Consider the following 13109-nt stretch of genomic DNA (forward strand, 5'->3'; position numbering starts at 1 on the left):
GTAATGACTTTCTGCCTTTCAATCCAGGTCCAGGAAAACTGACCCGATTGCTTTCTGGACGGATGTTTCTCTTCTGCACGATGCAGAATACAGAGCAGTCAGCACCTGGTTTTCCCTGCTGACCCTTTGAGCCTTAGAGAACAGTTGGATCAGAAAACACTGGCCTTCTAACGGAACCCAGCCAAGCGAGAGCTGGGAAGTGAAGCATTTAACCGGTGAGGAGCCAGCCAGTGGAACCAGTGGGGCCAGTCGGGAAATGTTCCCAGAGCCCCTTGGTGCAAGGAGAGGGAAGGACACCCCAAACTCTCCCAGAGCCCCTTGGTGTAGGGGCAAGATGAGGACAACCCAAACACATCCAGCTTCTCAATAGAGGGAAAGAAGAGGACACCCCTAACTCTCCGTGTCTCTCAATGCAGGGAGAAGGTGTGGACACCCTAATGCTCCCAGATGCCCTCGGTGTGGTGAGAGGTCAGGACACCTCCCACACAGGAGAAGACATCCTGTCATTTGTCCCACTGTTGAGAAGAGAAAAATTCTCTCCCTTGGCTTCTGCCCTAAATGATCTTCTCCCCCTTTGACGGCTTTCTTCCCTGTGTTCAGTGCCCTGGGGTGAGTCTTCCCAGAGATTTGGGTTCACCGAGGCCTGAGTGCCCCCAGGGTTGGCTATTAGGGTTGGGAGGGGAGTTCTGTTTGCTGCTGCAGAGGACCCCAAGACACTAAGAGATAGTTCACTCTGCTGCTGGGGTCATTTTTCTCACAAACCATTCAGTCCATGTCACCCGACTCGTCTCAGATCTCTAGTGGTTGCCCAACCACCTTTACATCAAACAGAAACTCCTTACCACCGGCTTTAAAGCACTCAATCAGCGCTTTCTCTCTACTTCCTTAGCTCACTGATCTATTACAACCAAGCCCGCATACTTGGCTCCTCTGATGCCAATCTACTCTCTGTACCTCAATCTCATCTATCTCACTACCAACGCCTTCCCTACCTCCTCTTTCTGGCCTGGAACTTCCTTCCCCTTCATTCATCATAGACCACCACTCTCCCCACCTTTAAAGTCTTTAGAACATCACATTTCCTCTGAGACATTCCCCGACTAAGCCCTCATTTCCCCGAATTCACCCTCCTTTCTGCGCCACCTATGCAATTGGGTCTGCACCCTTTAATCACTTGCTAGTCACTCCACCCCAGCCCCACAATATGTATGTACATATCCTTGTAGTCTGCCATTTCCCCGATCTGTAATGTATTTTCACATCCATAATAATAATAATAATAATGTTGGTATTTGTTAAGCATTTACTATGTGCCAAGCACGGTTCTGGGGTAGATGCAAGGCAATCAGGTTGTCCCACGTGGGGCTCACAGTCTTCATCCCCATTTTACAGATGAGGGAACTGAGGCCCAGAGAAGTTAAGTGACTTGCCCAAGGTCACCCAGCTGGCAAGTGGCAGAGTCAGGATTAGAACCCACGACCTCTGACTCCCAAGCCCGTGCTCTTTCCGCTAAACCATGCTGCTTCTCTGTCTCCCCCTCTTGGTTGTAAGCTCCTTGTAGGCAGGGATCATGCCTATCACCTCTAATGTATTGAATTTTCCCAAGCACTAAGTACAGTGCTCTGCAAACAGTAAGCACTCAACAAATGCAATTGATTGATTAAGCAAACATCCCCAAAAGGCAATTCTGCCCCGAACCTACTTTCATTTTCTTCCGGGCTAGATGGTAAGAAATGTCCTGGGAACTAAGAGAAAGGAGACGCAAGATTAATTGCCATTGTGAATAATCACAGACATCCCCACAGAACAGACTTTGCCTTAAACAGAGGGAGGAAATAGCAGCCCCGTTAACCCTTAACATACACTTAGGATTAGTCTAACACCATAGAGGCACAAGGAGTCTCAACCCCAATCTAGTTGGCTGCTAAAGGCTTCCAAAGTTGGCAATGGAAAGTGGCTCGTTGCCTTTGGGCAGTTGATCTCACCGTGGAAGCAGATTTCGACAGCCCGAATCCCCCTCCTTCCTCTCTCCCTCCTCCCCCTCCACATCCCCCCCCACCTTACCTCCTTCCCCTCCCCACAGCACCTGTATATATGTATATATGTTTGTATGTATTTATTACTCTATTTATTTTATTTTACTTGTACATATTTATTCTATTTATTTTATTAATATGTTTTGTTTTGTTGTCTGTCTCCCCCTTCTAGACTGTGAGCCTGCTGTTGGGTAGGGACCGTCTCTATATGTTGCTAACTTGTACTTCCCAAGCGCTTAGTACAGTGCTCTGCATACAGTAAGCGCTCAATAAATACAATTGAATGAATGAATGAATCAGTGCTCTCATAAATATGGTTGGGGCCACTCCACCGTGGCTCTCCCACCCAATACAGGAGAGATTTTCCTCCTCCCAGGTTCCCCCTCATCCCCCGAGTGCGGAGTGTCTGGCCCAAGGCCTCCCTGTGGGGAGGCGTAGGGGGACACTGCCGGGGACCACTATGGGGCTTGGCCTGCTGGGCTCTGCACCGCCCGCCCCCTAACTACAGCTGCGCTCCCAAGCCTGGCTGAACACTGGGGATGCTTATCTTCTGGGGGTCAAGGGCAATGACAGCTTGTGGGAAAAGAAGGCCTGGGCTGCCCTGACCAGCTGGACCGGCTGCTGGGAGACACAACGTATGCACAAGGGATACGCCCCCACCCCCTCGCCCCCGTCACCTCCCTGTCTCCTGCCCTCTCCACCTCTTGTCCCCTTCCTTCCTCCCTCTTGTCTCCTCCCATTCCATCCCCTCCTTCCTCACCCTCTCTCTCGCAGCTTGGCTGTAGTTCAGTCTCATCAGCTCCGCAAACCTCTGCTCACATAGGTGAAGCAGCAGGAACAGGTACAGGCCAGAATTCAACAGTTCATTTTGTACCTAAACAAGGAAGGGAAAAGCTCCTGAGTGACCGTGGGAGCAAGCGGGGGGCACTTGGGGATGAACAGACAATGGTGGGAATGGGGCAAAGCCGCTGGACACCTGAGGTCGGGGGCGGGGGGGGGCACAGCTGGCCAGTGCTACTGCCACCCACTGCTGCCCCTACCACTCTCACCACTGCTCCCGCCATCGACCCCCGGCCCACGTCATCCCCCGGGCCTGGAATGCCCTCCCCCTGCCCATCCGCCAAGCTAGCTCTCTTCCTCCCTTCAAGGCCCTACTGAGAACTCACCTACTCCAGGAGGCCTTCCCAGACTGAGCCCCTTCCTTCCGCTCCCCCTCGTCCCCCCTCCATCCCCCCTCCATCGTACCTCCTTCCCTTCCCCACAGCACCTGTATATACGTATATATGTTTGTACATATTTATTACTCTATTTATTTATTTATTTTACTTGTACATATCTATTCTATTTATTTTACTTTGTTAGTATGTTTGGTTTTGTTCTCTGTCTCCCCATTTTAGACTGTGAGCCCACTGTTGGGTAGGGACTGTCTCTATATGTTGCCAACTTGTACTTCCCAAGCGCTTAGTACAGTGCTCTGCACACAGTAAGCACTCAATAAATACGATTGATGATGATGATGATGATGATGCTCCCCGTCACCATCACCACCTCTGCCTATGCCTTGCGACACCACTACTGCCACTTCCCCTGCCCATTACCATAGCCTGGAGAAGGAATTCAGGACCCAGTTAGGTCTGTCCGTTTGGGTTGAGCTCTTGGCCTGCATTTGCCCAGCGAGACTGGGTCCAGGCCCTTCCAGGCAGTCGGCTAGGATCTGGGAGCCGGTGGGAACCTTCTCCATGCCCACAGAGACTGGTGCTCCTGCTGGAAGGGAGATGGAAGGGAGCTCCTTGGCCAGTGAATTGTACTCTCCCAAGCACTACGTAAAGTGCTCTGCTCCACATCAGGGTCAGTAAATACCACTATTGACGTATCGTCAGCCTGAGTCTGCTCTCTGGGGTCCAGAAGCTTGTCCAGCACCTTGCTATACTTTGGAATCTTCTGGGAAAGGAGTCTGAGGGTCCCCGAGGGAACCGAACAAGATGCCCCTCTCTCAGCTGGGCTTGTGCCAGGTCCTCATGGGGCTTGTTCTAGTGGCCATCTTGTCTGGGCCTCTTTTGTGGTACTAGGCATTGGGTGGTCTTCAGATGCTCCCTCATGGAGATGAAGCTCTCTGGGTCAGCTCAACAGTGCACCCCCCTCCACCGCCCCCATCGAGGGTACATGCATTGGGCCTGGAGGTCTCCAATCCCATCCAGCAACAGGTCCTGCTCCTACTCTCCCAAGCACGTATTACAGTGCTCCGCACACAGCAAGCACTTGATAAGTACCATTGTTTGATTGATCGGTTGCCATCCTAGCCCTCTCAGTGCCCTCCTCTCTGTACGAGGCCTTCACGAGCTAAACCTCGATGCTCAAAGACATTTTGGGGCAGGATGGCAAATCCATCAGCTAGAAAACGGCTCGGCCGTCAGAGGGTTGTCAAAGCATTCGTGGAAATCATTTTCCTTTTATGACTCAATAAAGCCTAGAGGCATTCAGATGGGAAAACGGCCACTAATGTTTTCTGCAGATAATTGGAAAAAGTTGCTTCTAGCAGATTGTGCATCTTCCGCAGGTCTGGGGGAGGGAGTCTGGCACATGAATCCATAAATCTGAAACCTCTGTTTGTAAAGTGTATGATTCTGTAAGCTGTGCAGGCCTGGGGAAAGGGATCCATTCAGCGGGGATGGGAATGGTAATTCGGTTTTCCAAAATCAAGAGAGGCAACATGGCCTAGGGGAAAGAGTGGGGGACAGGAAGTCTGGAAACCTGGGCTCAAGTCCTGGCTCCACCCTTGGCCTGCTGTGTGATTCTGGGCAAGTCACTTATCTTCTCCTGGAGGTCTCAGGGTCCTCATCTGTAAAATGGGGAGAAGATGCTTGTTCTCTCTCCCCGATAAACTGGAAACCCCAGATGGGACAGGGATGGTGTCTGATCTGATCATCTTCTAATCTACCTCAGTGCTTAACATGGTGCTTGGCACATAGTTACTGCTTAATAAATACCAATTAACACTCGAAATTATTTAGAAAAAGGGAAACTTCTTTCCCAAAAGACAACTGAAGCAGCGTGGCTTCGTGGAAAGAGCTCGGGTTTGGGAGTCAGAGTACATGGGTTCTAATCCCGGCTCTGCCACTTGTCTGCTGTGTGGCCTTGGGCAAGTCACTTAACTTCTTTGTGTCTCAGTTACCACATCTGTAAAATGGGGATTAAAAATGTGAGCCCCACGTGGGACAACCTGATTACCCTGTATCCACCCCAGCGCTTAGAACAGTGCTTGGCACATAGTAAGCGCTTAACAAATACCATTATTATTATAGCCGATCAAGTCAGCAACAATTTTCAGGTGAGTCACTCACAGATGTGTTGGTATGTTCATCTATCAATCAATCATGTTTATTCCCCGAATAAGCCCTCATTTCCTCTTCTCTCACTCCCTTCTGCATCATCCTTGCACTTGGATTTGCTCCCTTTATTCACCCCTCCCTCAGCCTCACAGTACTTATATGCATGTCCATGTTGTATTTATTTACATTAATGTCTGTCTCCCCCTCTAGCCTGTTATAGACAATACGCTGTTGTATGGTACTCTCCCGAGCACTTAGTACAGTGCCGTGCATATAGTAAGCACTCAATAAATGTGACTGATTGATTGGTTGATTAAGCACATACTGGGTGCAGAGCACTGTACTCTCTAGATTGCATGCTTGCTGTGGGCAGGGAACATGTCTACTAACTTGGTTGTATTGTACTCTCCCGAGCGCTTAGTATAGGGCACACAGGTAAGCACTCAATAAATACAACTGATTGATTAATTGATTGTACCAAGTGTTTAGGAGAGTACAAGAGCATTTACAATCCAATGGAGGAGATAGATGAAAATAAATTACAGATAGGAGGAAGTAATGGAATACAGAGATAAAGAACAGTGTTCTGCACACAGTAAATGCTCAATAAATACGATTGAATGAATGAATGAATTCTTGCTATTCATTTGTACAGATTTATCACTCTATTTTACTTGTACATATTTACTATTCTATTTATTTTGTTAATGATGTGCATATAGCTATAATTCTATTTGTTCTGATGATTTTGACACCTGTCTGCAAGTTTTGTTTTGTTGTCTGTCTTCCCCTTCTAGACCGTGAGCCCATTGTTGGGTAGGGACCATCTCTATATGTTGCCAACTTGTACTTCCCAAGCACTTGGTCCAGTGCTCTGCACACAGTAAGTGTTCAATAAATACGATTGAATGAATGAATGGAGATAACCAAAATCGGGGCATGGTGAGCAGGCAGGTTAGAACAGTGCTCCAGTGCTTAGAACAGTGCTTTGCACATAGTAAGCGCTTAACAAATACCATTAAAAAAAGTGTACTGGCTGGGTTGTAATAGGAGAGCAGCGAGATGAGGTAGGAGGGGACAAGCTAACTGAGCGCTTTAAAACTGATGGTAGGAGTTTCTGTTTGATGCAGAGATAGATGGGCAACCACTGGAAGTTTTTGAGGAGTGGGGAAACATGGACTTCATGGTTTTTTAGAAAAATGATCCAGGCAGCATAGTGAACTATGAACTGGAATGGGGAGTGACAGGAGGCAGGGAAGTCAGCAAGGAGCCTGATGCAGTAGTCAAGGTGGGATTCGATAAGTCCTTGGATCAGTATAGTAGCAGATGGATGGAGAGGAAAGGATGGATTTTAGCGATGTTGTAAAGGTAGAAACCGACAGGATTTATTGACTGATTGAAAATGTGGGTTGAATGAGAGATGAGTCGAAGATGATGCCAAGGTTATGGGCTTGTGAGACAAGGAGGATGGTGATGCTGGCTACCGTGTTGGCAAAGTCAGGAGGAGGACAGGGTTTGGGTGAGAAGATGAGGAGTTCTGCTTGTGGGGGAGGAACACAACCAGGAATCGTTTGGGGACTTGGCCAGCAAGTTTAATCAGGGAAGGCCTCCTGGCGGAGATGGGGTAGACTTAAGGGCCTTGAAGATGGGGAAAACGGGAGTGCTGGAGGCGGAAAGTACAGATGCGTCTTCCCCAGGTTCTGCGGCAAGGCAGGCAGAGGAGAAGCAGCTATTGCAATAGCGGTGGGGTGTTGGCCACCCGGAGGCCCCATCTAATCATGGAGAAGTGACAGCCCGTCCATCCACCTGCCCATCCGTAACTGGGGAACAGTGCCTTTCCCTCCCAAAACCTCACAGAGACACACACACAAGCCAAGAAAAGCCACTTCTGGGAAACAACAATCAATGCCACATAAGATGCCTATTATATTTGTAAATATTTTTTTTTATCTGCCTCCCCTCCATCAATCAATCAGTTGTATTTACTGAGGCTGTACTAAGTGCTTGGGAGATTACGGTATAACAGAATTGTAGTGCAGGTTTCTTGTGGGCCGGGAATGTGCCACTTCCCTGTTTTGTACGTACACCTAGTGAATTCTCAAAAATAATTATAACTGTGGTGTTTGTTAAGTTTACTAGGAGCCATGAGTACTGATCTAATGCAGTCTCTGTACCACAATTTAAGAGGGAGAGAGAACAGGTAATGAATCCCTTTTTTAAAGATGAAGAAACTGAGGTGCCAAGTTGCAAAGTGACTTTCCCAATGTCACAGAGCAGGCAAGTGGCAGAGTGGGGATTAGAACCCAGGTCCTCTGACTCCCAGACCAACGCTCTTTCCACCAGACCACACTGCTTCTACAATGATTACTGTAGTGCAATAATTACTACAGTTCTCTAGACTATAAGCTTCTTGTGGGCAGGTAATATCTGTTATATTGTCCTCTCCCAAGCACTTAGTACAGTGCTCTGCATACAATAAGTGCTCAATAAATACGATTAACTGACTGACCGCCTGACTGACTAGTGTGTGTGAGTGCCGGGCGCCTGCTGGACTTTCTCTGCCGAAACCACATTGCAATAACAACCTGAAAACTTTTTCCAGCTGGTGGACGCAACTAGCTCTGTTGGTCATAGTTTATAATTAAGATCCCTTTTGTTCCTTTCGGCCGGCGATCTCAGCACCCTTTCCAGGACTTACATCATTGTCTCAGCACTCCTGAGCTGGCTCCTGGGAAAGCCTCCTATCCTGAGTTGTGAGCCAGTGGGGAGTCGGCCTAGAGCTAAAGTTCCCGCCATCCAGTCTGGGGTACCATCTGCTTGGCTCTGCCCAGTGGAGTCTATTCCATGGCCTCTTGCCCAAGGAAATGAGATTGTCTTATCACAGCTCCCAGGCCCTGCCAAACTGGTTGATAAGGAAAATACAGAGGGTCTTCAGTCTTGTTCCCTGACTCATTCCCTGAGATAGGAGTCCTGGACTTGGCTCTCTTCTCCTCTGGAGGCCAGTAGTGGGGACCGCTAATGAGATGTCTAAGGCCCCAGGAAGGGGCCTTCGAAGAGTGTGGCCTAGTGGATAGAGCATGAGCTTGGTAGTCTGAAAGACCTGGGTTCAAATTCCAGCTCTGCCAGTTGTCTGCTGTGTGATCTAGGGCAAGTCACTTAAGAATCCCCTCTAGACTGCAAACTTGTTGTGGGCAGGGAAAGTATCTATCAACTCTGCTATACTGTACTCTCTGCACACAGAAAGAGCTAAATAAATACAAGTGATTGACTTAACTTCTCTGGGCCTCAGTTACCTCATCTGTAAAATGGGGATTAAGACTGTGAGCCCCATATGGGACACAGACTGTGTCCAACCTGATTATCTCGTACCTATCCCAGAATTTAGAACAGTGCCTGTCACATAGTAGCGCTAAACAAATATCATGAAAAAGGCTGGGGCCTGCACTGCTCCTTGCCCAGTTCTGATATTTTGTCGAATTGATGTCCTTAACAAAATCTGCCTCACTGGCCACTAGTGACACTGGGACTGGTTTACTAGTACATTGTCACAATTCCATCTATCAGGACTGAAAAGCCTTAGGTTGAGCTCAGGATGGCGGGGTTTCCTTTGGCCAATATGATGGAGTGAGGCTGAGAAACAACATAGCCTGGGCCTGAGTGTTTGAAGGACCTGGGTTCTAATCCTGGATCTGCCACTTATCTGTTATGTGACCTTGGGTATTTCACTTAACTTCTCTGTGTCTCAGTTACTGCATCTCTAAAATGGGGATTAAGACTCAGAGCCCCATGTGGACTGTGTCCAACCTGATTAATTTATATCTACTCCAGTGCTTAGTACAGTGCCTGGCACATAGTAGGCACTCAACAAACACCATTAAAAAAAAACTGTCTAAAAGTTGAGAAGGCCTCACACTGTAGGGGTTTGAGTCCTTTTGTGCAGGAGCAGGAGTGGATGGGTATCCCTGTCCATAAAGTTTTATCTCATGACGGATCCTTGTGGGAAGCTGGCATTCTTGTGGATGCTGAGCGTAGTTATAAGGCAGAATTATCATGGCTCCATCCTGCCCCAGATGGAGTCACGGCTTGGAGAGTAGAGGGAGAAGGACCATGAGGTCAGTTTCAGTAGTGGAGACAGAGGACCCTCTGATTCCATATCCTCCTTGATTTCCTCTCCCATGATTCCAGAGCCCATATTCAGGGTGCAGAAAGGTTTCTTCTATAAAATTGGAAAGCTGAGAGCACTGATGCTCAATAAATATGATTGATCGATCTATTTATTTTATTTTATTTTGTTAATATGTTTTGTTTTGTTGTCTGTCTCCCCCTTCTAGACTGTGAGCCCGCTGTTGTGTAGGGACCGTCTCTATGTGTTGCCAACTTGTACATCCCAAGCGCTTAGTACAGTGCTCTGCACACAGTAAGTGCTCAATAAATACGACTGATTGATTAATTGACCTGGGAGCTTGATGAGCCCATCTGCAGAGGAGGGGCAGTGGAAGAGAGCTTATTGTCTTACGTACTTAGTACGGTGCTAAGCACACAATAAGGCTCAATAAGTACCATTGATTTATTGACTTCAGTCTAGCCCGAGAGCATTCACTAGAATAGGGCTCTATCAGTTGGGTGGTGCTGGCAGTGGGGACCGGGCCCCATTCTGAGTCACTTTGTCTCTGGTCCAGGTAGCCTAGTGATAGGCGCTGAAGCAGCAGGAAGAAGAGTGTGGGAGAAAATGCAAATTTTGTGGATCAGTGACCACTCTTCAGGCCTGGGAATTTTTCCAAGTCCCCTTGGAACTCGGGTGGTGATGGCAGAAGGCAGTCTGGAGATCAGCCGAGGCTGGAAGGTGGCTTGTTGGCATTATGTTACACTAGGCTTCATGCTTGCTGGCTGATTTGGGGGCATGCTTGTGGTTGAGGGAGGCTCATGGTCTTATATGAAGGTGATTTGGGTCTGACTGTGTGATGGCGCAACTATTCTAAAGGAGAAAACTCTTTACCTACTGCAGGCAAATTAACCCTTTGGGGCAGAGTTCCCCGAAGTGTCATGGGAGAGGTAATTCAGTGGGTAATAAGAGGCATTAACTGATCATAAAAAGCCAAGTGGAGCCCTCCATGAAGTGGGAACAGATTATGTAATAACAATAATTACAATCAATCAATGGTATTTATGCAGAGCAGAGCAGAGTGCAGAGCTCTGCACTAAGCACTTAGGAGAGTACAGTACAGTAGAGTTTGTAGACATGATCTCTACCCTCAAAAAATTTACAATCCCACCCTTTTTTAGGTCTCTTCTTCTAGCAAACTTAACTGAGATGATTTAGTCAGTTACCCCGTGAACCCGGAGTGTCACCAGCAGTGGCAAATGAAGACCAAAGGCATCACCAGCCCTCATCAGGGATAAGTGGGGGAAACAAGAAAATGGGAATGTTGGTCATAAGAAGGAAATGGAAATTGGGGGAAAGGCCTGGCTGTGGGGAAGAGGGAGAGGAGTGGGAGAAAGAGGAGAGAGTTCATTCATTCAATTGTATTTACTGAGCACTTACTGTGTGCAGAGCACTGTACTAAGTGCTTGGGAAGTACAAGTTGGCAACATATAGAGACTGTCAATCAATCAATCAATCAATCATATTTATTGAGTGCTTACTGTGTGCAGAGCACTATACTAAGTGCTTGGGAAGTGCAAGTTGGCAACATATAGAGATGGTCCCTACCCAACAGCAGGCTCACAGTCTAGAAGGGGGAGACAGACAACAAAACAAAACAAATTAACAAAATAAAATAAATAGAATAATATGTACAAATAAAATAAATAGAGTAATAAATATGTACAAACATATATACATATATACAGGTGCTGTGGGGAGGGGAAGGAGGTAAGGCGGGGGGGATGGGGAGGGGAAGGAGGGGGAGAGGAAGGAGGGGGCTCAGTCTGGGAAGGCCTCCTGGAGGAGGTGAGCTCTCAGTAGGGCTTTGAAGGGAGGAAGAGAGCTAGCTTGGCAGATGTGTGGAGGGAGGGCATTCCAGGCTCGGGGGAGGATGTGGGCCAGGGGTCGATGGCGGGACAGGTGAGAACAGTGAGGAGATTAGCGGCAGAGGAGCGGAGGGTGCAGGCTGGGCTGTAGAAGGAGAGAAGGGAGATGAGGTAGGAGGGGGTGAGGTGATGGAGAGCCTTGAAGCTGAGGGTGAGGAGTTTTTGCCTGATGCCTAGGTTGATTGGTAGCCACTGGAGATTTTTGAGGAGGTGAGTAACATGCCCAGAGCATTTCCGCACAAAGACGATCCGGGCAGCAGCGTGAAGTATGGATTGAAGTGGGGAGAGACAGGAGGATGGGAGATCAGAGAGGAGGCTGATGCAGTAATCCAGTCAGGACAGGATCAGCGATTGAACAGTAGCGGTTTGGATGGAGAGGAAAGGGCGGATCTTGGTGATGTTGCGGAGGTGAGACCGGCAGGTTTTGGTGATGGATTGGATGTGAGGGGTGAACGAGAGAGCGGAGTGGAGGATGACACCAAGGTTGCGGACTTGTGAGATGGGAAGGATGGAAGGGCCGTCAACAGCGATGGGAAAGTCAGGGAGAGGGCAGGGTTTGGGAGGGAAGATAAGGAGTTCAGTCTTGGACATGGTGAGTTTTAAATGGTGGGCAGACATCCAGATGGAGATGTCCTGAAGGCAGGAGGAGATGTGAGCCTGGAGGGAGGGAGAGAGAGCAGGGGCAGAGATGTAGATTTGGGTGTCATCAGCGTAGAGATGATAGTTGAAGCCGTGGGAGTGAATGAGTTCACCAAGGGAGTGAGCGTAGATAGAGAACAGAAGGGGACCAAGAACTGACCCTTGAGGAACCCCTACAGTAAGGGGATGGGAGGTGGAGGAGGAGCCTGCAAAAGAGACTGTGAATGAATGGCCAGAGAGATAAGAGGAGAATCAGGAGAGGACAGAGTCTGTGAAGCCAAGGTTGGATAGCATGTTGAGAAGAAGGGGGTGGTCCACAGTGTCGAAGGAAGCTGAGAGGTCGAGGAGGATTAGGATAGAGTATGAGCCGTTGGATTTGGCAAGCAGGAGGTCATTGGTGACCTTTGAGAGGGCAGTTTCCATGGAATGTAGGGGATGGAAGCCAGATTGGAGGGGGTCGAGGAGAGAGTTGGTGTTGAGGAATTTGAGGCAGCGCGTGTAGCTGACTTGTTCAAGGAGAGAGTTGTACATAATCATTGTGGTATTTGTTAAGCACTTACTATGTACCAAACACTGTACTAAGCACTGGAATAGATGGAAAGATAATCAGGTCGGGCACAGTCCCTTTCTCACAAGGGGCTCACAGTCTCATTGAAAGGGCAAACAGGTATTTTATCCCCATTTTACAGATGAGGAAACTGAAGCACAGAGAAGTTAAGTGAATCACCCACTGTCATATAGCAAGCAGTGGGCAGAGCTGGGATTAGAACCCAAGTCCTCTGCCCGGTACGTATGTAGATCGAAATAAAGATTGATTCTGTGACCGTTCCGTTCCTTCCATCGCTGCTGCAACCAGGATTTGTGGTAACCACCATCTTCCCTCCTGCACCAAGGGGCCCTGCTTCCAGCATGCTCTGTGCCTGCTGCACCAGGGATAAAAGCTACTCCCGCATGAATCCACAGCCTGAGGCTTCCACAAAACCCCAGGAAGACTGGTGACTTTGGGCATGTCCTGAACCCTGAGGCCCAGGGAGCCAGAAATTCTGCTCCTCTAGCCACATTACCCTGCTGATTT

At 48.5% G+C, this 13109-nt stretch overlaps 1 protein-coding gene across 7 annotated transcripts in view; it reads right to left on the minus strand.

Annotated features, from left to right (window-relative positions):
* The window catches only part of MARCHF10 (membrane associated ring-CH-type finger 10), a 96467-nt gene that overhangs the window by 5346 nt on the left and 78012 nt on the right, over positions 1-13109 (minus strand). For all 7 annotated transcript variants that reach the window (XM_038754179.1, XM_038754180.1, XM_038754174.1 and 4 more), the window contains 2 exons: positions 2797-2910; positions 1703-1745 (listed from right to left, as the gene is read on the minus strand). In XM_038754179.1, the coding sequence (XP_038610107.1) occupies positions 1703-1745; positions 2797-2910 (157 nt within the window). The remainder of the gene's footprint in view (positions 1-1702; positions 1746-2796; positions 2911-13109) is intronic.

This window comes from Tachyglossus aculeatus, chromosome 11 (assembly GCF_015852505.1).
Source record: "Tachyglossus aculeatus isolate mTacAcu1 chromosome 11, mTacAcu1.pri, whole genome shotgun sequence".
Classification (NCBI taxonomy): Eukaryota; Metazoa; Chordata; class Mammalia; order Monotremata; family Tachyglossidae; genus Tachyglossus; species Tachyglossus aculeatus.